Here is a 24,764-nt window from a genome sequence, read left to right as displayed (position 1 = left end):
GAATGTAACCCTTCAGATTTATGTGTTAAGTCTACTCCTTAATTAATTGTAACTACAGTGCATTTAAAGCCCTTAATATTTGATTGATTTAATCTAGGTCCATAGGACACTGGTTCTTTGGGTTATTTCACATTAATATATTTTTCCTTCTTTTTATATAAAAGGAGGTGGTCCTTCGGAGTTATCTTAGTATTCAATTTATTTGATTATTATTAATATTGAGAGTTAGACTTTTCTCACAAGGTACTCGGCTGCACCCGGGCCTCTCTTCCCCATTCCTTCCCTCCCCCGTCCCATCCCAAATCCTTATCCTGAACCCTTCCACGTGCTATATAGTCGTGATCGATGGCTTGGCACTTTCCCCAAATAGTTCAGTTCTTCCCCATCCCATCTCTCTTCCCTGCTCCCCTCTCTCTACTATCTTTTAATGCTGACAAATGTATGGGTTTAAGGCTAGGTAATGATGATAGAGTTACAGGAAACGAGCTAGATGTTAATAAGATTGCAAAAGGGATCTGGGAGTTATGATTAATAAGAATTTAAAACCAAAAATGAATGCATACATGTTCATAATAGGGCAAATAGGACACTGGGATTTACTTATCGAAGCGTTAGTAACAAGACACCTGGTGCTGTTCTTCAGCAATACCTTGCTCTTGTTAGGTCCATTTACATTATTCAGCTTAGTTTAGTCTCCATACTATAGAATGGATATAGGTTCACTAGAACGCGTCCAGCATAGGATGACGAAGTTGATCCTGCAAATTGGAAACCTGTCATATGAGGAGGGATTGACAGGGCTTGAATTACATTTTCTGAAAAGGCGAGAAGTTGGGGGAGACATGAGAGACGTGTGCAGGTGGATGAGTGGACATTACAAAGGGAATATTGAAGGGGTGTTGGGGGGGTATCAATACAAGACGGAGCACGAAACAATGGGGAATAAACTAGATAAATTTGTTTTTTGGAAAGACCTGGGTAAATAGTGGTTCGGTAGAAGAGTTGATGATGTGTGGAACCATTTTCCGCGTAACATAATAGAAGAAGGATCCCTTGATTGTTTCAATCGTAGGTTAAACTTATACATGAGTGAGACTGGGTGGATATAAGTAGGAGCTGCCTCGTATGGGCTAATAGCCTTCTGCAGTTACCTTCATTCTTATGTTCTATCTATCCTTATCCCTCCTTCATTCTTCTCATCTCGGCCCCCCTCTCCATTCTTCTAACCTAACATCCCCCTTCTCTCTCCTCTCCCTCTCTCTCAGTTTCTCACTTTTCCCACCCTCTCCACAATCCCCCTCCCCTTCCCCCCCCCTCTCACCCTGCCCCTCTATCTCCCCTTCTCTCTTTATTTATCTCCTTCCTCTCTTCTCCTCCAAAACCCCATCTCCCCCTCCCCTGAATTTCCCCTTCCTCCCAAATTACCCCCTCTCTCCGTCCCCCCCCCCAAACTTTTTCTTCCCTTACCCTATTTTTTGTCCTTTCCCCTTTCTCTCTTTCTTTCACTCTACCTCAGCCTCAACTCTTCTCCGTTATCCTCTTTTTCCCATCTCGTCTACACCTCTCTGTCAACAACCTTTCTTCCACATCTTCCCTAACTGTCTTCTTCCTTCTGTCCTAACTGTCCTTCCTTCTGTGTTCTTTCCCAAAATCTCCCTTTTCTCCAATCACTTCTCTCCAACATTTTCCCCAATATCCTCTCTCTTCCACCAATTTTCTCCTCTTTCCCATCTCCTCCAGTTTCTACCTTCTCCACCTTTCTCTACATGTTGTTGTTATAGATTCAGCTACTCGGAACAGGTTCCAAGTAGCACGGGCTATGGTGAGCCCGTAACTTACCTGGCACAGGAGCGGGGCAAGTAGCACGGGCTATGGTGAGCCCGTAGTGGACTTACCTGGCACGGGAGTGGTGCCGTCTCTGTTTCTCTACACTCTCCCTTTCCTTTTCTATACTATCTCTCCTCAAGTCTCCTTCCCTCTCCCCTTCTTTATGTCTGTCTCTGCTCCTCTCCAGGCGTGTTCGGGGACCGGGCCGCCGGGACTTTGAGCCCCGAAATCATCGCAAGGTAACCTCTCTCAGAACATGTAATACTGAATTCACGTTCATCGTTTTTGAGTCAAGAAATCTAGAGATTCGGACAGAAAACTTCTACCGATTTTATTGTGGAGGGGGGGGGGGTGGTCACTATTGGGTTCAAGTCCCCTCTTAATAGAACGATATAAATCTAAAAATATAAATAAATAAATAAGTATAAATAAAGGATCGTCCTTAACCAGTCTATGACAGTTCCGTACTCCAAGCCATTCACCCTACAAAATCGGATTAGGCTAATGCTAGCGTCTTACTTTCAATCTTGGACAAGCAAAATATTCTATTTTGTAGATATAAATTGTTTGCTGAGCATTATCACAGAAGCAAAGTGTCAGGTACGACAACTTACCTGGGACGTAGACCATTAGAGTTGTTAACTGTTGCTGATCAATAGTGATGTAGTAAACAAGGGCAACAAAAAACAGAACAAAAGAGAAGAGGAGGATCTGGAGCGGGGCGTGACATCTGCGGAGCGGTATCATCATCCTGTGGACAAATATCAGTAGTTATAATTATCCTGTAATATAATGTTGCCACATAGAAGAGTATTTTTGAATTATATATATTATCATACATTACAAAATAACGTGTTTCTGTTTGGTATACCACGAAAAGCATAGCGATGGGACATTCAACTTTATTATATTATTTTAATATAATGAGACTAAAGTTCACCATGTGGTAAGGCAACAAAATTACATTTTAAACAAAATACAAAATAGATCTAACCAAAACTAATATGTTGAAGACCCACTCCCAACCTGATCTCATCCATATCTATGAGAGAATCTGTTTGATCTAAGTTGGGGCCAGATGCTTGCGGCTCACCTCACCCAACTTTGTAAGGTGAGTTGCGATATCCACCCAATTGATGGTTGGGGTAGACGCCTATCCCCTTCTTTAAGTAGGATTAGCTAGGATTATATGTATATATATGTGTGTATATCACGAAAATAAACACGTGATTAAGAATGTGACAATGTCAGACCACGGAGGAAAATGAAACAGGAATTTCCTTAAGTACTTTCGTATATTAAATACATCTTCAGAAGGAGTGATTTTACAGATCTTGTGATGGGTATAAATAGGCAGGAGAGAGTGGTGAAGTAAGGTGAGGTACAATACTTGGACAACGCAGACGGCCCATTGGCCCATCAGATGCACCCAATTGGCCCATCCGATGTAGCCCAATGGCCCATCTGATACAGCAGACATACAAGCACAATACATAGGTAATTATAACATAAAGAGGTAAATATATACAATGAATTAGTGAGATAAATGTTTTCCAATGATCCTACTTAAATCGCCCTTTAGCTGATCTATTAGAAATGGATCTAAGTTATATAGACCACTGCTAATATTCAAATTACTTTCTTTGGTGATTTGTATCAAAGCAGATTCAATTATGTTTCTGTTATAGGTGCTTTTACAATTTGTTATTGAAGAAGCACTCTCCCAATCAATTTGGTGAGCTTTTTCTGACAAATGAACAAACAAAGCATTAGACAATTGGCCATGTCTTACAGAGTATTTATGTTGCGATATTCTACATTTTAAATCTTTAGATGTTTGCCCGACATAGAACTTATTACATTCCTTACAAGGCATTTTATAAATGACGCAATTATCACTATGAGGGCTGTTCCTAACTAATAGCTTACCAACAGTGTTTTCGTAGCTAAACATTACATCTATATTAAAAAGTTTCAAGGCCTTAACAATATTCTCAAACCCAGAGAAATATGGTAAACATAACACATTCTTTGGGCGAATCCTTTCACTGCATACATTATTATAATATGTACGACGTGCTTTGTTACGACAAACTTCCAAAAAAATTCAGTGGGTAACAAAGCTTAAGACCAATCGAATCAATATTCTTAAATTCTTCGTCTAAGAATTCTGGACTCACAACTCGAAGAGCTCTTAGATACATTGAAGAAAAAATTGACTGTTTTACATTGTATCTATGCCCTGAAAAATAATGAACATAAGATAAATTATTCGTAGGTTTTCTGTAAACACTAAACTTTAATGAAGAATTTTCCCTATGAATAAGCAAATCTAAGAATGGCAAACATTTATCAATTTCAGTCTCCAAAGTGAATTTTATGGAGGTGACTTGGTCATTAAGTTTGATATCATCAACATATCTAAACCAAGGAATGATTCCAGGAGTTATTTTTGAAACAAATTTCTTTTCGAAGAATTCCATGTACAGGTTTGAGAGCAATGGTGATAGAGGATTCCCCATTGCCATTCCAAAAGTCTGTAAATAATACTCATTATTAAAGGTAAATTTACATTCTTTAATGCACATCCTAACAAGACTGACAATAATATCAGCAGAAAGTGGTAAGATATGGCTCATTAGTTCACGAGCAAGATAATCGAGAATATCATCGACCGGTACCTTTATGAACAAGGAACAAACGTCAAAACTGATTAACTTTACATCAGGAGTGACAAGAACACTATTCAATTTGTTAACTAAATCAAGAGAATTTGTCAAATGAGAAGAGGAGATAGTTCCTAACAATGGGGACAAGATTTTGGTAAGCCATTTGGAGAGTTTGTAAGAAATGGATCCCACAGAACTGATGATAGGTCTCATGGGATTGTTAGGTTTATGCGTCTAGATAATGCATAAACATAGTTCCGCAGACGCACCTATGTTCGGTGAGGATGGGGGCGGCAAGGCGAAGGGCAACTCCAATGCGGAGAGCGTCATGACTGAGGCGAGTTCCCAGGGCTGCATTCGGCACAGCAAATAAAAATATCCCCGGCGTGGGGTGCTGTTACCGCTAGGAGGCGGGCTTTGTTTTCAGCATCAGCGTTGTCAATCATTGTTGTGACAGTCTTTTCCATTATGGGGCTATCCCAGTGGGCCTGCTTGTGGTCTTTTGGGACTTGTGGTCGGGGTTGAGGGTATGCAATGGTGTCCCATTGTCTGGCTGCTTCGATGAACGTTTGATCATGAGTTCCCGCTGTCTCTCTCATACGCTCTGGTAGGATCTGCCCTACCAATTCGTTGGCTGCTGTACATGAATATATAAATATATATATATATATATATATATATATATATATATATATATATAATATATATATATATATATATATATATATATATATATATATATATATATATATGTCGTACCTAGTAGCCAGAACGCATTTCTCGGCCTACTATGCAAGGCCCGATTTGCCTAATAGGCCGAGTGATTTTCTTCATTTTCAATAAATTGTTTCCAATTAGTTTATTTGAATTATTATTATATTATATTAAGAACATAAATTATTGACATAATTGTGTTAGTTTAGGTTAGGTTGGGTTAGGTAGGGTTGGTTAGGATCGGTCATATATCTACGTTATTTTTAACTCAAATTTAAAAAATATTAACTCATACATAATGAAATGGACAGATTTAACATTTCATAAGAAAAAATATTGAAAAATATATAAATTCAAGAAAACTTGGCTTATTAGGCAAACCGGACCTTGCATAGTAGGCCGAGTACGACGTTCTGGCTACTAGGTACAACATATATATATATATGTGAACAAGCCTGAATTGTCCCCAGGACTATATGCGACTGAAAACTCACACCCCAGAAGTGACTCGAACCCATACTCCCAGGAGCAACGCAACTGGTAACTACAGGACGCTTTAATCCACTTGACCATCACGACCGGATATACGGAAGTGATAGCCGAAACTATTTGAACCCCCTTCCCCACCGGCACAGATCTGTAAGATCTGTTCACTTGAGAATGAACCATGGAGGTTCGAAACGTTGTGCAAATTATATAAATAAGTGTAATACACTCTATAGTAAATCACTTCTTTTCTTCACCTTAAAAGTACGAAAATGAGTTTTGGAAAACTCCTATTTCAATTAAGCCCTGATGCTAAGAAAATAGTTAGAGGGATAGAAGCCCTAAACCAGAAAATAATAAATACAGAATATGCGGTTATATTCAATGAAACATACATATATATATATATATATATATATATATATATATATGTCGTACCTAGTAGCCAGAACGCACTTCTCAGCCTACTATGCAAGGCCCGATTTGCCTAATAAGCCAAGTTTTCATGAAATAATTGTTTTTCGACTACCTAACCTACCTAACCTAACCTAACCTAACTTTTTCGGCTACCTAACCTAACCTAACCTATAAAGATAGGTTAGGTTAGGTTAGGTAGGGTTGGTTAGGTTCGGTCATATATCTAAGTTAATTTTAACTTCAATAAAAACATATTGACCTCATACATAATGAAATGGGTAGCTTTATCATTTCATAAGAAAAAAATTAGAGAAAATATATTAATTCAGGAAAACTTGGCTTATTAGGCAAATCGGGCCATAAATAGTAGGCTGAGAAGTGCGTTCTGGCTACTAGGTACGACATATATATATATATATATATATATATATATATATATATATATATATATATATATATATATATATATATATATATATATATATGTCGTACCTAGTAGCCAGAACGCACTTCTCGGCCTACTATGCAAGGCCCGATTTGCCTAATAAGCCAAGTTTCCCTGAAAATATATATTTTCTCTAATTTTTTTCTTATGAAATGATAAAGCTACCCATTTCATTATGTATGAGGTAATTTTTTTTTTATTGGAGTTAAAATTAACGTAGATATATGACCGAACCTAACCAACCCTACCTAACCTAACCTAACCTATAAAGATAGGTTAGGTTAGGTTAGGTAGCCGAAAAAGTTAGGTTTGGTTAGGTTAGGTAGGTTAGGTAGTCGAAAAACAATTAATTCATGAAAATTTGGCTTATTAGGCAAATCGAGCCTTGCATAGTAGGCTGAGAAGTGCATTCTGGCTACTAGGTACGACATATATATATATATATATATATATATATATATATATATATATATATATATATATATATATATATATATATGTCGTACCCAGCAGCCAGAACGCACTTCTCAGCCTACTATGCAAGGCCCGATTTGCCTAATAAGCCAAGTTTTCATGAATTAATTGTTTTTCGACTACCTAACCTAACCTAACCTAACGTTTTCAGCTACCTAACCTAACCTAACCTATAAAGATATGTTAGGTTAGGTTAGGTAGGGTTGGTTAGGTTCGGTCATATATCTACGTTAATTTTAACTCCAATAAAAAAAAATGACCTGATACATAATGAAATGGGTAGCTTTATCATTTCATAAGAAAAAAAATTAGAGAAAATATATTAATTCAGGAAAACTTGGCTTATTAGGCAAATCGGGCCTTGCACAGTAGGCTGAGAAGTGCGTTCTGGCTACTAGGTACGACATATATATATATATATATATATATATATATATATATATATATATATATATATATATATTATTTTTTTATAAATGGAAGGGAGTACCACCTCTAGCTGGAAGAAGGGAGACCCTTAGCCTCGGAGGAAACCACGCATAACGCATTAGAGGGAATGTTTAGATCCCCTCCAATACAGTTTATGTGTGCTTTTCTCCTACCACCCCCTTCCTTTTTTATTTATATATATATATATATATATATATATATATATATATATATATATATATATATATATATATATATATATATTATTAAATATGAACGAAAAAGTAAGATTAATAATTCTAACACGAATTTTCTCGGTCTTTCTTATGTTTCTTTTCACTGTTGATGATAATTGAAAAATCAATTCTCCAAAATTCATTTTTATTTCTTGTCTGATGCGACACTTGAGCGTGTTTTGTAAAACTTATTACATATTCAAAGACTTTAGTTTACACACACACACAACTATAACTGAATAGAGCTTAAACATCTTCGATTTTTTATACCGGCATTTGGGTGAGGTGATATGTTACAACAGTTTTGGATGAGGTGAAAACAAACTTTCAACACAAGCCTGAACACGAAACAATGGGTATTGAAGGTAAGAATGGAAGTAATTGCAGAGGGCCTATTGGCCCATATTTCTTGATGCTTTTATATTGGAGCGGAGTCTTGAAGTGGGTACAATATAGTTGTGCATTAATTGGCTGTTGATTGCTGGTGTTGACTTCTTGATGTGTAGTGCCTCGCAGATGTCAAGCCACCTGCTATCGCTGTATCTATCGATGATTTCTGTGTTGTTTGCTAAGATTTCCCTAGTGATGGTTTGGTTGTGGGAAGAGATTATATGTTCCTTAATGGAGCCCTGTTGCTTATGCATCGTTAAACGCCTGGAAAGAGATGTTGTTGTCTTGCCTATATACTGAGTTTTTTGAGGCTTACAGTCTCCATGAGGGCATTTGAAGGCATAGACGACGTTGGTCTCTTTTAAAGCGTTCTGCTTTGTGTCTGGAGAGTTTCTCGTGAGTATGCTGGCCGTTTTCTTGGTTTTATAGTAAATCGTCAGTTGTATCTTCTGATTCTTGTCTGTAGGGATAACGTTTCTATTAACAATATCTTTCAGGACCCTTTCCTCCGTTTTATGAGCTATGGAAAAGAAGTTCCTTTAAAATAGTCTAATAGGGGGTATAGGTGTTGTGTTGGTTGTCTCTTCAGAGGTTGCATGGCGTTTCACTTTCCTTCTTATGATGTCTTCGATGAAACCATTGGAGAAGCCGTTGTTGACTAGGACCTGCATTACCCTACAGAGTTCTTCATCGACTTGCTTCCATTCTGAGCTGTGGCTGAGAGCACGGTCGACATAAGCGTTAACAACACTCTTGTACCTGTCTGGGCAGTCACTGTTGGCATTGAGGCACATTCCTATGTTTGTTTCCTTAGTGTAGACTGCAGTGTGGAAACCTCTGCTCCTTTCCATGACTGTTACATCTAGAAAGGGCAGCTTCCCATCCTTCTCCATCTCGTAAGTGAAACGCAACACAGAATTCTGCTCAAATGCCTCCTTCAGCTCCTGCAGATGTCTGACATCAGGTACCTGTGTAAAAATGTCGTCAACATATCTGCAGTATATGTCCGGTTTCAAGTTCATGTCGACTAAGACTTTTTGCTTGACGGTACTCATGTAGAAGTTCGCAAACAGGACACCAAGGGGAGAACCCATGGCGACCCCATCTACTTGCTTATACATGTGCCCATCCGGGCTCAAGAAGAGTGCCTCTTTAGTACAAGCTTGGAGTAGTTTCCTTAGAATGTTTTCTTGTATGTCAAGAGGAGTACAGGCCGTATCACGATACACTGTCCGCTATCATCCCGATTGTTTCATCCACAGGTACGTTGGTAAACAGTGATTCTGCGTCCAACGAGGCTCTTATCCCTGTGGCCCGTGTTCCCCGGGCTAAATCAACAAATTCCTTTGGAGACTTCAGGCTGAAGGCGCAAGTTACATAAGGGGTCAACAAGCCGTTGAGTCGTTTCGCCAGTCTGTACGTGGGTGTGGGTTTCTGGCTGATGATTGGCTGAAGTGGGTTTCCAGGCTTATGTGTCTTGACATTTCCATACGTGTATCCAGGTTTATATTACCCAATAATCTTTGGCAGGTGGAGTCCGGATTTCTTGGCGTTCACAGTTTCGATCAATTTGTTGACCTTTGCTTTCAATTCGGCTGTAGTGTCCTTCGTTACCCTTTGGAATTTAGTTTGGTCAGAGAGTATGAGGTTCATTTTCGCCAGATATTCGTCGTTTTTAAGAATGACGTATATTGGTGACTTGTCACCTCTCCTGACAACTATCTCCTTGTTCTCACGAAGGCTCTTACCTGCCGCTTTGAGCTCGAGGAACAGTATGGTGCTTCTGTAGTTGCCTCGATTCTTTCCTCCTTCCGCAATAAGTTCTGCTTGGAAGGTGTCTTTGGTGGTTACCTTCTTTTGTGCCTCGAGGTCGAATATGTCGTCCAACAGAATCTCCAACTCCACTTTCCGGGCCATCTCACTTGGTCTGGACATAACGTAACAGTTTATACCCAGATTTAGGAGAGTGACTTGGTCCTCAGTGAGGTTGATTCCTGCAAGGTTCAGAAAGCCGTCTCTTGGTCGTGGAATTGCCATAGGTCCTCCATATAACGTTGTTAGTTTCTTGAATATCCTTCTTTCAGTGCTGAGGTGATGTCGGTCTGTGAGGATGTCGAGGTGTTGCTCGATGCGAGTACGGAGACTTTCGTCGATGTTGCTGTTTCTCCCCATTGTTTCGTGTTCTGGTTCTGGTTAAGTCACCATTGGGGGGGGGGGGATTATAGCAACAAGTCACCACGGGGGGGATTATAGCAACAACAAGTCACCACATGGGGGCGATTATAGCAACAACAAGTCACCACGGGAGGCGATTATAGCAACAACAAGTCATCACGGGGGGTGCGATTATAGCAACAAAAAGTCATCATCGGGGGGGGGGGGGGATCATTGCAACAACAAGTCACAATGGGGGGGTGGTCGATTATAGCAACAAGAAGTCACCACGGGAGGCATGTCGATTATAGCAACAAGAAGTCACCAAGGAGGGGTGGGGCGATTATAGCGACAACAAATCACCACGGGGGGGGGGGGGGGGAGGATTATAGCAACATCAAGTCACCATGGGGGGGGGGCGATTATAGCAACAACAAGTCACCACGTTGTGAGAAGCAATTATAGCAACAAGTCACCACGGGGGTTAGCGATTATAACAACAACACGTCCCCACGGGGGGGGGGGGGGACGATTATAGCAACCAGTCACCACGGGGGGGGGGGGGTGTTGGCGATTGGAGCAACAACAAGTCAAAACGGGGCGATGCGATTATATCAACAACGAATCACCACGGGGGGGGGGGGGCGATTATAACAACAACAAGTCACCACGGGTGGGGGGGGGGGGGAGGATTATAACAACAACAATTCATCACGGGGCGACGATTACAGCAACAAGAAGTCACCACGGGGGTCGATTATAGCGATAACAAGTCACCACGGGGGGGGGGGGGCGATTACAGCAAAACCAAGTTACCACTGGGGGGAGGGGGCGATTATAGCAACAAGTCACCATCAGGAAGGGGGGGATTATAGCTACAAAAAGGTACCACGGGGGGGGGAGGGAATATAGCAACAACAAGTCACCACAAGGGGGTCGATTATAGCAACAACAAGTCACCACGGGGGGGGGGGCGATTGTAGCAACAACAAGTCACTATGGGGGGGGGGGCCATTATAGCAACAGCATGTCACCACGGGAGGTGATTATAGCAACAACAAGTCATCACTGGGGGGCGATTATAGCAACAACAAGTCACCGCGGGGGGGGGGGCGATTATAGCAACAACAAGTCACCATCAGGAAGGGGGGGTTATAGCAACAACAAGGTACCACGGGGGGGGGGGAATATAGCAACAACAAGTCACCACAACGGGGTCGATTATAGCAACAACAAGTCACCACGGGGGGAGGGGGGGGCGAATATAGCAACAACAAGTCACCACGGGGGGGGGTCCATTGTAGAAACAATATGTCACCACGGGGAGAGGGTTGATTATTGCAACAATAAGTCAAAACGGGGGGGCGATTATAGCATCAAACAAGTCACCATGGGAGGGGGGCGATTATAGCAACAACAAGTCACCATAGGGTGGATTATAGCAACAACATTTCACCACAGGGACTATTGCAACATCAAGTCACCACAGGGGGGGGGGGAGGGCGATTATAGGAACAAGAATTCACCACAGGGGGTGGATTATAGCAACAATATTTCACCACAGGGGGGGGGGATTATAACAACTATAAGTCACCACAAGGGTGGCGATTATAGCAACAACAAGTCACCACACGGGGGTGGATTATAGCAACAAGTCACCACGGGGGGATTATAACAACAAGTCACCACAGGAGGGGGATTATAGCAACAACAAGTCACCATGGGGGGGGCGATTATAGTAACAACAAGTCACGACAAGGGGGGAAGCGATTTTAGCAACAACAAGTCACCACAGGGGGGGGATTATAGCAACAACATTTCACCACGGTGGGGGCCGATTATATCAACAACAAATAAACTAGCAGTAAAATAGGTACCTGGGTGTTAGTCAGCTGTCACGCGCTGCTTCCTGGGGGTGGAGGCCTGGTCTAGGACCGGGCCGCGGGGACACTAAAAAAGCCCCGAAATCATCTCAAGAAAACCTCAAGGTCTACCAAGACATGCCTGTATAATCCAGTGCCAACATGTCATGGCAACTCTGTAGGCCTATAGTGTATAGTTCCATGCCTCACACAGGTCCCGTTACACTCCCTCCCCATCTTCTCCTCCCCTCCTTCCCCTCTTCCCTCCTCCTTTCTTACCCCCTCCTCTTCCCCTTCCTCCTCCTCATTCCCTTTCTTTTACCCCTCCCTTCTTCCCCTCCTCTTTCCCTTCCTTCACATCCCCCCTTCTCTTACCCCTCCCCCTCCTTAGCCCCCCGTTCTCTTACTTCTTCCCCCTACCTTCACCCCCTCCTCTTCCCCTTCCTTCTCATCCCCCTTCCCTCACTCCTCCTCTTCGCCCTCCCCCGTTTCCCTGTACTACTTCTACCCCTGCTATTCCCCCCCCCTCCTCTTCTCCTCCTTCAGTTAGTTCCCCCCTCCCCGACGTCCTCCTTCTTACACCTCCTCCTTCCCCCTCCCCCTTCCTCTTAGACCTACTCCTTCCTCCTCTACCTCATCCTCCTTCCTCCTCTGCCTCGACCTCCTCCCCCTCTTCCTCCTCGATCTCCTCCTTAATTCCTCCTCCTCCTTCTCCTTCCTTCTCGCCCTCCTTCTCCTTCCTCCTTGCTCTCCTCGTCCTACTCCTTCTTCCTCGCCCTCCTCCTTCTTTCCTCTTTCCTCCTCGCTCTCCTCCTCCTTCCTTCTTGCCATCCTCCTTACTTCTCGCCCTCCTCCTCCTTCCTCCTCCTCTCCCTCCTCCTTCCTCCTCGCACTCCTCCTTCCTCCTCACCATCCTCCTTCCTCCTCGTCCTCCTCCTTCCTCCTCGTCCTCCTCCTTCCTCCTCGTCCTCCTCCTCCTCCTTCCTCCTCGCCCTCCTCCCTCCTCACCATCCCCCTTGTCCTCCTCCTCCTCCTTCCTCCTCACCCTCCTCCTTCCTTCTCGCCCTCCTCCCTGCTCCTCGCCTTCCTCCCTCCTCTTCCTTCCTCCTCGCCCTCCTAGTTCTTCCTTCTCGCCCTCCTCCTCCCTGAATCTGTGGAATCTGTGGAAATGAATGAGCAAATGTGCTGGCTGCTAAAGACACTAAAGGAAACCACGCTGGTTTCATTTTGGATACAAATGTCCATGGAGATTCAGAATGGAAACAATTATAGTTGAGCATGCAGAGGAGTGTAAGAATCTGTGGTGAGAGTGAAGAATACAGCCTTGACAACTATACTTCAGAGAATATAAACATGTAAACATTGAGAATGTAGGACAACAAAAAGTCTTCAGAATCTGTCACACCTCTATTGAGCAACATTTACAATTTATATAAATTATTTTAGGGAATAATACATACATTTTCTATTTAAACATGATATTAGTGTTTAGTGGAATACATAAAGAGTCAAATTGTGTTAAAAGAGCGATTTTTAGAAAATTTAGAAAACTACTTTTTCTGATCATAGAATAACTAAATGTATTTTGAAGGTTTCATTCAGCCATTAAATATCATTCACAACTTTTTAATAAATTTTACAAAAAAAAAACTCCATAAAATTTATATTTAAACATGTAAAAACTATTTGTAATACATTAGGAACAAAATAGTTGTAGAAAACAATTTATTAAAAAACCAATGTGTTTGGATTTTTGGATTAAAAGTTTCTCAAAGGCTCTCCTGCACCATTCTCAATGCAAGTCATTCCTACACCTATGGGAAGAGATAGATGAACGTTTTCTATACGATTTGTGTTTGCTGGGAAAACACCACTGAGGGGGGAGGGGTGATTATAGCAAGAACAAATCACCACAGAGGGGGGGGGGCGATTATAGCAACAAGTTAACATGAGGCGATGCGATTATATCAAAAACAAATCACCACAAGGGGGGGGGGGCGATTATAGCAACAACAAGTCACCACTGGGGGAGCAATTAAAGCAACAACAAGTCACCACAGGGGAGGATTATAGCAACAACAAGTCACCACAGGGAGGTGGAGCAATTAAATAAAAAACAAGTCACCACGGTGGGGGGGAGCAATTATAGCAACAACACGTCACCGCGAGGGGGGGGAGGGGCGATTATAGCAACAACCAGTCACCACGGGGGGGGGGGGGGGGTGATTAAAGCAACAACAAGTCAACAAGGGGCGATGCGATTATATCAACAACAAATCTTCATGGGGGGGGGGAGATTATAGCAACAACAAGTCTCCACGGGTGTTGGGGGATTATAGAAACAACAAGTTACCACTGGGTGGAGATTATAGCAACAGCAAGTCACCATCAGGGGGGGTTATAGCAAAAACAAGGTACCAATGGGGGGGGGGGGATTATAGCAACAACAAGTCACCACAAGGGTGTCGAATATAGCAACAACAAGTCAACACAAGGGAGGGGCGATTATAGCAACAACAAGTCACCACGGAGGGGGGGCGATTGTAGAAACAACAAGTCACCAAGGGGGAAGGGTCGATTATAGTAACAATAAGTCAAAACGAGGGGGGGGCGATTATAGCAACAACATGTCACTACAGGGGGGGGGGATTATAGCAAAAACAAGTCACTACAAAGGGGTCGATTATAGCAACAACAAGTCATCGCGGGGGGATGGGGGGATTATAGCAACAACAAGTCACCACGGTGGGCCGAATATACCAACAACAGGTCACCTCAGAAGGAGGCGATTATAGCAACAAGTCAAAACGGAGGGGGGGGGGATTTTAACAACTACAAGTCACCTGAGGGGGAATTATAACAAGAAGTCACAATGGGGGGAGGGATTATAACAACAAGTCACCACGGGTGGAGGGGGGGTTATAGTAACAACAAGTCACTACAGAGGGGGCGATTATAACAAAAACAAGTCACCACAGGGAGGGGGGAATATAGCAACAACAAGTCACCACGGGGGGGGGGGGATTATAGCAAGAAAATGTCACCATGGGGGTGGGGGGGGAATATAGGAACAATAAGTCACCATGGGGGGGGGGGTAGAGCGATTATAGGAACAACAAGTCACTACAGGGGCGAAGCGATTATTGCAACAACAAGTCACCATGGGGGGGGATTATAGCAACAACAAGTCACCACGGGGAGGATTATAGCAACAAGAAGTCACCACGGGGGGGATTATAGCAACAACAAGTCACCACAGAGGGTAGCGATTATAGCAACAACAAGTCACCATAGGGGGCGATTATAGCAACAACAAGTCACCACGGGGGTGATTAGAGCAACAACAAGTCACAACGGGGGAGAGTGATTATAGCAACAACAAGTCACCACGGGGGGAGATTATAGCAACAAGTCACGACGGAGGGGGGGGAGCGATTATAGCAACAACAAGTCACCACGGGGGGGACCGATTAAAACAACAACAAGTCACCACGGGGGGGGGGGGCGAATATAACAACAAGTCACCACGGAGGGGGGGGGGCGAATATAACAACAAGTCACCACGAGGGGAGGCGATTATAGCAACAACAAGTCACCACGGGGGAGGTGATTATAGCAACAACAAGTCACCACGGGGGGAGGCGATTATAGCAACAACAAGTCACCACGGGGGAAGGGATTATAGCAACAAGAAGTCATAACGGGGGGGGGGGGATTATAGCAACAACAAGTCACCATGGGGGGATTATAGCGACAACAAGTCACCACGGGGGGGGGGGAGAGATTACAGCAACAACAAGACACCACAGGGGTGGGAGCGATTATAACAACAACAAGTCACCACGGGGGGGGGGGGTGGCGATTATAACAACAACAACTCACCACGGGGTGGGATTATAGTAACAAGTTACCACGGGGGAGGGGCGATTATAACAACAATAAGTCACCTCGGGGTTGGGAGTGATAATAGCAGCAACAAGTCACCACGGGGGGGGGGGGGGATTATAGTAACAAGAAGTCACCACGGGGGGGGGGGGGGAGTATAACAACAACAAGACACCACGGGGTGGGATTATAGTAACAAGTCACCACGGGGGAGGGGCGATTATAGCAACAATAAGTCACCACGGGGGAGGGATTATAGTAACAACAAGTCACCACGGGGAGGATTATAACAATAACAAGTCACCATGGGGGGCGATTATAACAACAACAAGACATCATGGTGGGATTATAGCAACAACAAGTCACCAAAGAGGGGGGGGGGGCGATTATAGCAATAACAAGTCACTACAGGGGAGTAGGGGCGATTATAGCAACAACAAATCACCACGGGGGGGGGGGGTATTATAGCAACAAGTCACCAAGGGGGAATTGGGCCGATTATAGCAACACCAAGTCACCAGTAGGGTGGCGATTGTAGCAACAACAAATCACCACGGGGGGGGGGGGGTTATAGCAACAACAAGTCACCAACTGGGGTGGAGATTATAGGAACAACAAGTCACCTCATGGGGGGCGATTATAGCAACAACAAGTCAACACTGGGGAGAGGGGCGATTATATCAACAACAAGTCGCCACGGGGGGGGGGGATTATAGCAACAACAAGTCACCACGGGGGAGGGGGGGGGTGATTATAGCAACAACAAATCGCCACAGGGAGGGCGATTGTATTGTAGTAACAACATATCACCACGTGGGGGGGATAATAACAACAAGAATTCACCACGGGGGGGGGGGATTATAGCAACAACAAGTCACCACAGTGGGAGGGGGCGATTATAGCAACAACAAGGCACCACGGAGCGAGGGGGGTTAGAGCAACTACAAATCACCATGGGGGGGGCGATTATAACAAAAACACGTCACAGCGGGGGGGGGGGAGGGAATTATAGCAACAAAAAGTCACCACACAGGGAGGGGATTATAGGAACAACAAGTCACCACGGGGGAGGGGATTATAGCAACAACAAGTCACCACGGGGGGAGGCGATTATAGCAACAACAAGTCACCACGGGGAAGGGGATTATAGCAACAACAAGTCACCACGGAGGGAGGCGATTATAGCAACAACAAGTCACCACGGGGGAGGGGATTATAGCAACAAGAAGTCATAACGGGGGGGGATTATAACAACAACAACTCACCACGGGGGGGGAACGATTACAACAACAACAAGTCACCTCGGGGGGGGGGGGATTATAGTAACAAGAAGTCACCACGGGGGGGGGGGGTGGAAGTATAACAACAAGACACCACGGGGTGGGTTTATAGTAACAAGCCACCACGGGGGAGGGGCGATTACAGCAACAATAAGTCACCACGGGGGGAAGGGGGGGATTATAGTAATAACAAGTCACCACGGGGAAGATTATAACAATAACAAGTCACCACGGGGGGCGATTATAACAACAACAAAACATCATGGGGGGATTATAGCAACAACAAGTCACCAAGGAGGGGGGGGGAGCGATTATAGCAATAACAAGTCACTACGGGGGAGGAGGGGCGATTATAGCAACAACCAATCACCACGGGGGGGGGGGTATTATAGCAACAAGTCACCAAGGGGGAATTGGGGCGATTATAGCAACAACAAGTCACCACTGGGTTGGCGATTGTAGCAACAACAAATCACCACGGGGGGGGGGGGGGTTATAGCAACAACAAGTCACCAACTGGGGTGGAGATTATAGGAGCAACAAGTCACCACATGGGGGGCGATTATAGCAACAACAAGTCAACACTGGGGAGAGGGGCGCCTATATCAACAACAAGTCGCCACGGGGGGGATTATAGCAACAACAATTCACCACGGGGGAGGGGGGGGGGGTGATTATAGCAACAACAAATCGCCACAGGGAGGGCGATTGTATTGTAGTAACAACATGTCACCACGAGGGGGGGGGGGATAATAACAACAAGAAGTCACCACGAGGGGGATTATAGCAACAACAAGTCACCACAGTGGGGGGGGGGCGATTATAGCAACAACAAGGCACCACGGAGGAGGGGGGGTTATAGCAACTACAAATCACCGTGGGGGGGGGGCGATTATAACAAAAACCAGTCACAACGGGGGGGGGGGACGGAATTATAGCAACAAAAAGTCACCACACAGGGAGGGGATTATAGGAACAACAAGTCACCACGGGGGAGGGGATTATAGCAACAACAAGTCACCACGGGGGGAGGCGATTATAGCAACAACAAGTCACCACGGGGGGAGGCGATTATAGCAACAACAAGTCACCACGGGGGAGGGAATTATAGCAACAAGAAGTCATAACGGGGGATGGGGATTATATCAACAACAAGTCACCATGGGGGGATTATAGCAACAACAAGTCACCACGGGGGGGGGGGGAGCGATTACAGCAACAACAAGTCTTCACAGGGGTGGGAGCGATTATAACAACAACAAGTCACCATGGAGGGAGTGATTATAGCAACAAAAAGTCACCACGGGGGGGGGGGAAGATTATAGCAACAACAAGTCATAACGGGGAGGGATTATAGCAACAAAAAGTCAACTGTGGCGATTATAAGAACAACAACTCACCACGGGGGGGGGGGGGGGGGGAACGATTATAGCAACAACAAGTCTCCTCGGGGGGGGGGGTATTATAGCAACAAGTCACCAAGGGGGAATTGGGGCGATTATAGCAACAACAAGTCACCACTGGGTTGGCGATTGTAGCAACAACAAATCACCACGGGAGGGGGGGGGGGGTTACAGCAACAACAAGTCACCAACTGGGGTGGAGATTAAAGGAGCAACAAGTCACCACATGGGCGGCGATTATAGCAACAAGTCAACACTGGGGAGAGGGGCGCCTATATCAACAAGAAGTCGCCACGGGGGGGATTATAGCAACAACAATTCACCACGGGGGAGGGGGGGTGATTATAGCAACAACAAATCGCCACAGGGAGGGCGATTGTATTGTAGTAACAACATGTCACCACGAGGGGGAGGGATAATAACAACAAGAAGTCACCACGAGGGGGGATTATAGCAACAACAAGTCACCACACTGGGGGGGGGCGATTATAGCAACAACAAGGCACCACGGAGGGGGGGGGGGTTATAGCAACTACAAATCACCATGGGGGGGGGGGCGATTATAACAAAAACAAGTCACAACGGGGGGGGGGGGGGGACGGAATTATAGCAACAAAAAGTCACCACACAGGGAGGGGATTATAGGAACAACAAGTCACCACGGGGGAGGGGATTATAGCAACAACAAGCCACCACGGGAGGAGGCGATTATAGCAACAACAAGTCACCACGGGGGGAGGCGATTATAGCAACAACAAGTCACCACGGGGGAGGGAATTATAGCAACAAGAAGTCATAACGGGGGATGGGGATTATAGCAACAACAAGTCACCATGGGGGGATTATAGCAACAACAAGTCACCACGGGGGGGGGGGGGAGCGATTACAGCAACAACAAGTCACCACAGGGGTGGGAGCGATTATAACAACAACAAGTCACCATGGAGGGAGTAATTATAGCAACAAAAAGTCACCACGGGAGGGGGGGATTATAGCAACAACAAGTCATAACGGGGAGGGATTATAGCAACAAAAAGTCAACTGTGGCGATTATAACAACAACAACTCACCACGGGGGGGGGGGGAACGATTATAGCAACAACAAGTCTCCTCGGGGGTGGGGGGGGGATTATAGTAACAAGAAGTCACCACGGGGGGGGGGAGTATAACAACAACAAGACACCACGGGGTGGGATTATAGTAACAAGTCACCACGGGGGAGGGGCGATTATAGCAACAATAAGTAACCACGGGGGGGAATATAGTAACAACAAGTCACCACGGGGAGGATTATAACAATAACAAGTCACCACGGGGGGCGATTATAACAAAAAACAAGACATCAGGGGGGGATTATAGCAACAACAAGTCCCCAAAGAGGGGGGGGCGATTATAGCAATAACATGTCACCACGGGGGAGGAGGGGAGATTATATCAACAACAAATCACCAGGGGGGGGGGGAGTATTATAGCAACAAGTCACCAAGAGGGAATTGGGGGCGATTATAGCAACAACAAGTCACCACTGGGGTGGCGATTGTAGCAACAACAAATCACCACGGGGGGGGGGGTTATAGCAACAACAAGTCACCAACTGGTGTGGAGATTATAGGAACAAAAAGTCACCACATGGGGGGCGATTATAGCAACAACAAGTCAACACTGGGGAGAGGGGCGATTATATCAACAACAAGTCGCCACGGGGGGGGGTTATAGCAACAACAAGTCACCACAGGGGAGGGGGGGGGGGTGATGATAGCAACAACAAATCGCCACAGGGAGGGCGATTGTATTGTAGTAACAACATGTCACCACGTGGTGGGGGGGGGGGATAAAAACAACAAGAAGTCACCACGGGGGGGGGGGATTATAGCAACAACAAGTCACCACATTGGGGGGGGGGGCGATTATAGCAACAGCAAGGCACCACGGAAGGGGGGGGGTTAGAGCAACTAAAAATCACCATTGGGGGGGGGGGCGATTATAACAAAAACAAGTCAAAACGGGGGGGGGGAAGGGGAAGGGAATTATTGAAACAAAAAGTCACCACAGGGGGGAGGGGATTATAGGAACAACAATTCACCACGGGGGAGGGGATTATAGCAACAACAAGTCACCATGGGGGAGGCGATTATAGCAACAACAAGTCACCACGGGGGAGGGGATTATAGCAACAAGTCAACACGGGGGGAGGCGATTATAGCAACAACAAGTCACCACGGGGGAGGGGCGATTATAGCAACAATAAGTCACCACGGGGGGGGGATTACAGTAACAACAAGTCACTACGGGGAGGATTATAACAATAACAAGTCACCACGGGGGGCGATTACAACAACAAGACATCATGGGGGGATTATAGCAACAACAAGTCACCATAGTAGGGGGGGCGATTATATCAAAAACAAGTCACCACATGGGAGGGGGGCGATTATAGCAACTACAAATCACCATGGGGGGGGGCGATTATAACAACAACAAGTCTCCCCGGGGGGGGACGATTATAGCAACAACAAATCACCACGTGGGGGTGTATAGCAACAACACGTCACCAACGGGGTGGGGGGGAGATTATAGAAACAACAAGTCACCAACGGGCGGGGGGGGGGGGGAGATTATAGCAAAAACAAGTCAGCAAAGGTGGGGGGGGGGTGGTTATAGCAACAACAAGGCACCACGGGAGAGGGGGGCGATTATAGCTACAACAAATCACCACAGGTGGGGCGATTAGAGCAACAACAAGTCACCACGGGGGGCGATTATAGCAACAACAAGTCACCAAGGGGGGGGGCGATTATAGCAACAACAAGTCACCACGTGGGGGGGTTTAGCAAAAACAAGTCACCAACGGGGGGGGGGAGATTATAGCAACAACAAGTCACCACAGTGGGGGGGGGCGATTATAGCAACAACAAGGCACCACTGAGGGGACGGGGCGATTATAGCAACAACACGACACCACAAGGGAGGGGCGATTATAGCAACAACAAGTCATAACTGGGGGGGGGGCGGTTATAAAAACAACAAGTCAACACGGGGGGCGATTGTAGCAACAACAAGTCACCATGGGGGGCGATTGTAGCAACAACAAATCACCACTTGGGTGGGGGGTTTTTAGCAACAACAAGTCACCATACGGGGGAGCGATTATAGCAATAACAAGTCACCACTAGGAGCAATTATAGAAACAACAAGTCACCACGGAGGGGGGAGATTAGAGCAAAATAAAGTCTCCACGGGAGATGGGCGATTATAGCAACAACAAGTCACCACAAGGGAGGGGCGATTATAGCAACAACAAGTTACCACGGGGGTGGATTATAGCAAAAACAACTCACCATGGGAGGGGATTTATATCAACAACAAGTCACAACGGGAAGGGGGGCGATTATAGCAACAACAAGTCACCACGGCGGAGTGGGGGTCGATTATAGCAACATGAACTCACCACAGGCCTCGTTGCCTGGTGGATAGCGCGCAGGACTCGTAATTCTGTAGCGCGGGTTCGATTCCCGCACGAGACAGAAACAAATGGGCAAAAGTTTCTTTCACCCTGAATGCCCCTGTTACCTAGCAGTAAAATAGGTACCTGGGAGTTAAGTCAGCTGTCACGGGCTGCTTCCTGGGGGTGGAGGCCTGGTCGAGGACCGGGCCGCGGGGACACTAAAGCCCCGAAATCATCTCAAGATAACCTCAAGATGTGGGGGGTGGGGTCGATTATAGCAACAAGAAGTCACCACGGGGGGGATGTCGATTATAGCAACAAGTCAAAACGGGGGAGGGGCGATTATAGCTACAACAAATAACCAGGGGAGGGGGATTATACCAACAACAAGTCACCACGGGGCGGGAGGGGGGGGGGGGGTGATTATAGCAATATCAAGTCACCACGGGGGGGGGGCGATTATAGCAACAACAAATCACCACTGGGGGATTATAACAACAAAAACTCACCACGGGGGTGATTATAGCAACAAAAAGTCACCACGGGGGAGATTATAGCAACAACAAGTCACCACGGGGGTGGGGCGATTACAGCAACAATAAATCACCACGGGGGAGATTATAGCAGCAACAAGTCTCCATGGGGTGGGGAGATTACAGCACCAACAAGTCACAACTGGGGGGCGAGTATAGCAAAAACAAGTCAACACGGGGTTCGATTATAGCAAACACAAGTCAACACGGAAGGGGGCGATTATACCAACAACAAGTCACCACGGGGGGGGGGGGGTTATTTAAGCAAAAACAAGTCACCACGGGGGGGGGCGATAATAGCAACCAGAAGTCACCACGGGGGGGTGGGCGATTATAGCAACAACAAGTCACCCCGGTGGGGTGGGGGGAAATATAGCAACAACAAGTCACCACGGGGGGGGTAGAGCAATTATATTAACAACAAGTCACCCCGGGGGAGCGCTTATAGCAACAAGTCACCACGGGGGGATTATAGTAACAAGACACCACGGGGGGCGATTATAACAAAAACAAGACATCATGGGGGGGATTATAGCAACAACAAGTCACCAAACAGGGGGGGGGGGGCGATTATAGCAATAACATGTCACCACAGGAGAGGAGGGACGATTATAGCAACAACAAATCACCACGGGGGGGGTATTATAGCAACAAGTCACCAAGGGGGAATTGGGCCGATTATAGCAACAACAAGTCACCACTGGGGTGGCGATTGTAGCAACAACAAATCACCACGGGGGGGGGGGGGTTATAGCAACAACAAGTCACCAACTGGGGTGGAGATTGTAGGAACAACAAGTCACCACATGGGGGGCGATTATAGCAACAACAAGTCAACACTGGGGAGAGGGGCGATTATATCAACAACAAGTCGCCACGGGGGGGGGGGGATTATAGCAACAACAAGTCACCACGGGGGAGGGGGGGTGATTATAGCAACAACAAATCGCCACAGGGAGGGCGATTGTATTGTAGTAACAACATGTCACCACGTGGGGGGGATAATAACAACAAGAAGTCCACCACGGGGGGGGGGATTATAGCAACAACAAGTCACCACAGTGGGGGGGGGGGGCGATTATAGCAACAGCAAGGCACCACGGAAGGGGGGTGTTAGAGCAACTACAAATCGCCATTGGGGGGGGGGCGATTATAACAAAAACAAGTAAAAATGGGGGGGGGGGGAATTATAGCAACAAAAATTCACCACAGGGGGGAGGGGATTATAGCAACAACAAGTCACCACGGGGGAGGCGATTATAGCAACAACAACTCACCACGGGGGAGTGGATTATAGCAACAAGTCAACACGGGAGGAGGCGATTATAGCAACAACAAGTCACCACGGGGGGGGGGGGGGGGAGCGATTACAGCAACAACAAGTCACCACAGGGGTGGGAGCGATTATAACAACAACAAGTCACCATGGAGGGAGTGATTATAGCAACAAAAAGTCACCACGGGGGGGGGGGGGGAATTATAGCAACAACAAGTCATAACGGGGAGAGATTATAGCAACAAGAAGTCACCACGGGGGGGGGGGGAGTATAACAACAACAAGACACCACGGGGTGGGATTATAGCAACAACAAGTCACCACGAGGGAGGGGCGATTATAGCAACAATAAGTCCCCACGGGGGGAGGGATTACAGTAACAACAAGTCACCACGGGGAGGATTATAACAATAACAAGTCACCACGGGGGGTGATTACAACAACAACAGACATCATGGGGGGATTATAGCAACAACAAGTCACCACAGTAGGGGGGGGGGCGATTATAGCAACAACCAGGCACCACGGAGGGGGGGAGGGGGAGTTAGAGCAACTACAAATCACCATGAGGGGGGGGGGCGATTATAACAAAAACAAGTCACAACGGGGAGGGGGAATTATAGCAACAAAAAGTCACCACAGGGCGGAGGGGATTATAGGAACAACAAGTCACCACAGGGGGGAGGGGATTATAGCAACACAAGTCACCACAGGGGGCTGATTAAAGCAACAACAAGTCACAACAGAGGGGGGGGTGATGGCGATCATAGCAACAAGTCACCAAAGGTGGAGATGATTATAGCAACAACAAGTCACCACGAGGAAGGGGTGATTATAGC

General features: G+C 45.9%; 1 protein-coding gene across 1 annotated transcript in view; it reads right to left on the bottom strand.

The window, feature by feature from the left end:
• Positions 1-24,764, bottom strand: part of LOC138365506 (protein Star-like) — a 499,513-nt gene that overhangs the window by 154,575 nt on the left and 320,174 nt on the right. Inside the window, exon 2 of the mRNA XM_069325793.1 lies at positions 2,442-2,578. Within this exon, the coding sequence (XP_069181894.1) occupies positions 2,442-2,578 (137 nt within the window). The remainder of the gene's footprint in view (positions 1-2,441; positions 2,579-24,764) is intronic.

This window comes from Procambarus clarkii, chromosome 17 (assembly GCF_040958095.1).
Source record: "Procambarus clarkii isolate CNS0578487 chromosome 17, FALCON_Pclarkii_2.0, whole genome shotgun sequence".
NCBI classification, from domain to species: Eukaryota; Metazoa; Arthropoda; class Malacostraca; order Decapoda; family Cambaridae; genus Procambarus; species Procambarus clarkii.
This window is presented reverse-complemented; position numbering and strand designations above follow the sequence as displayed.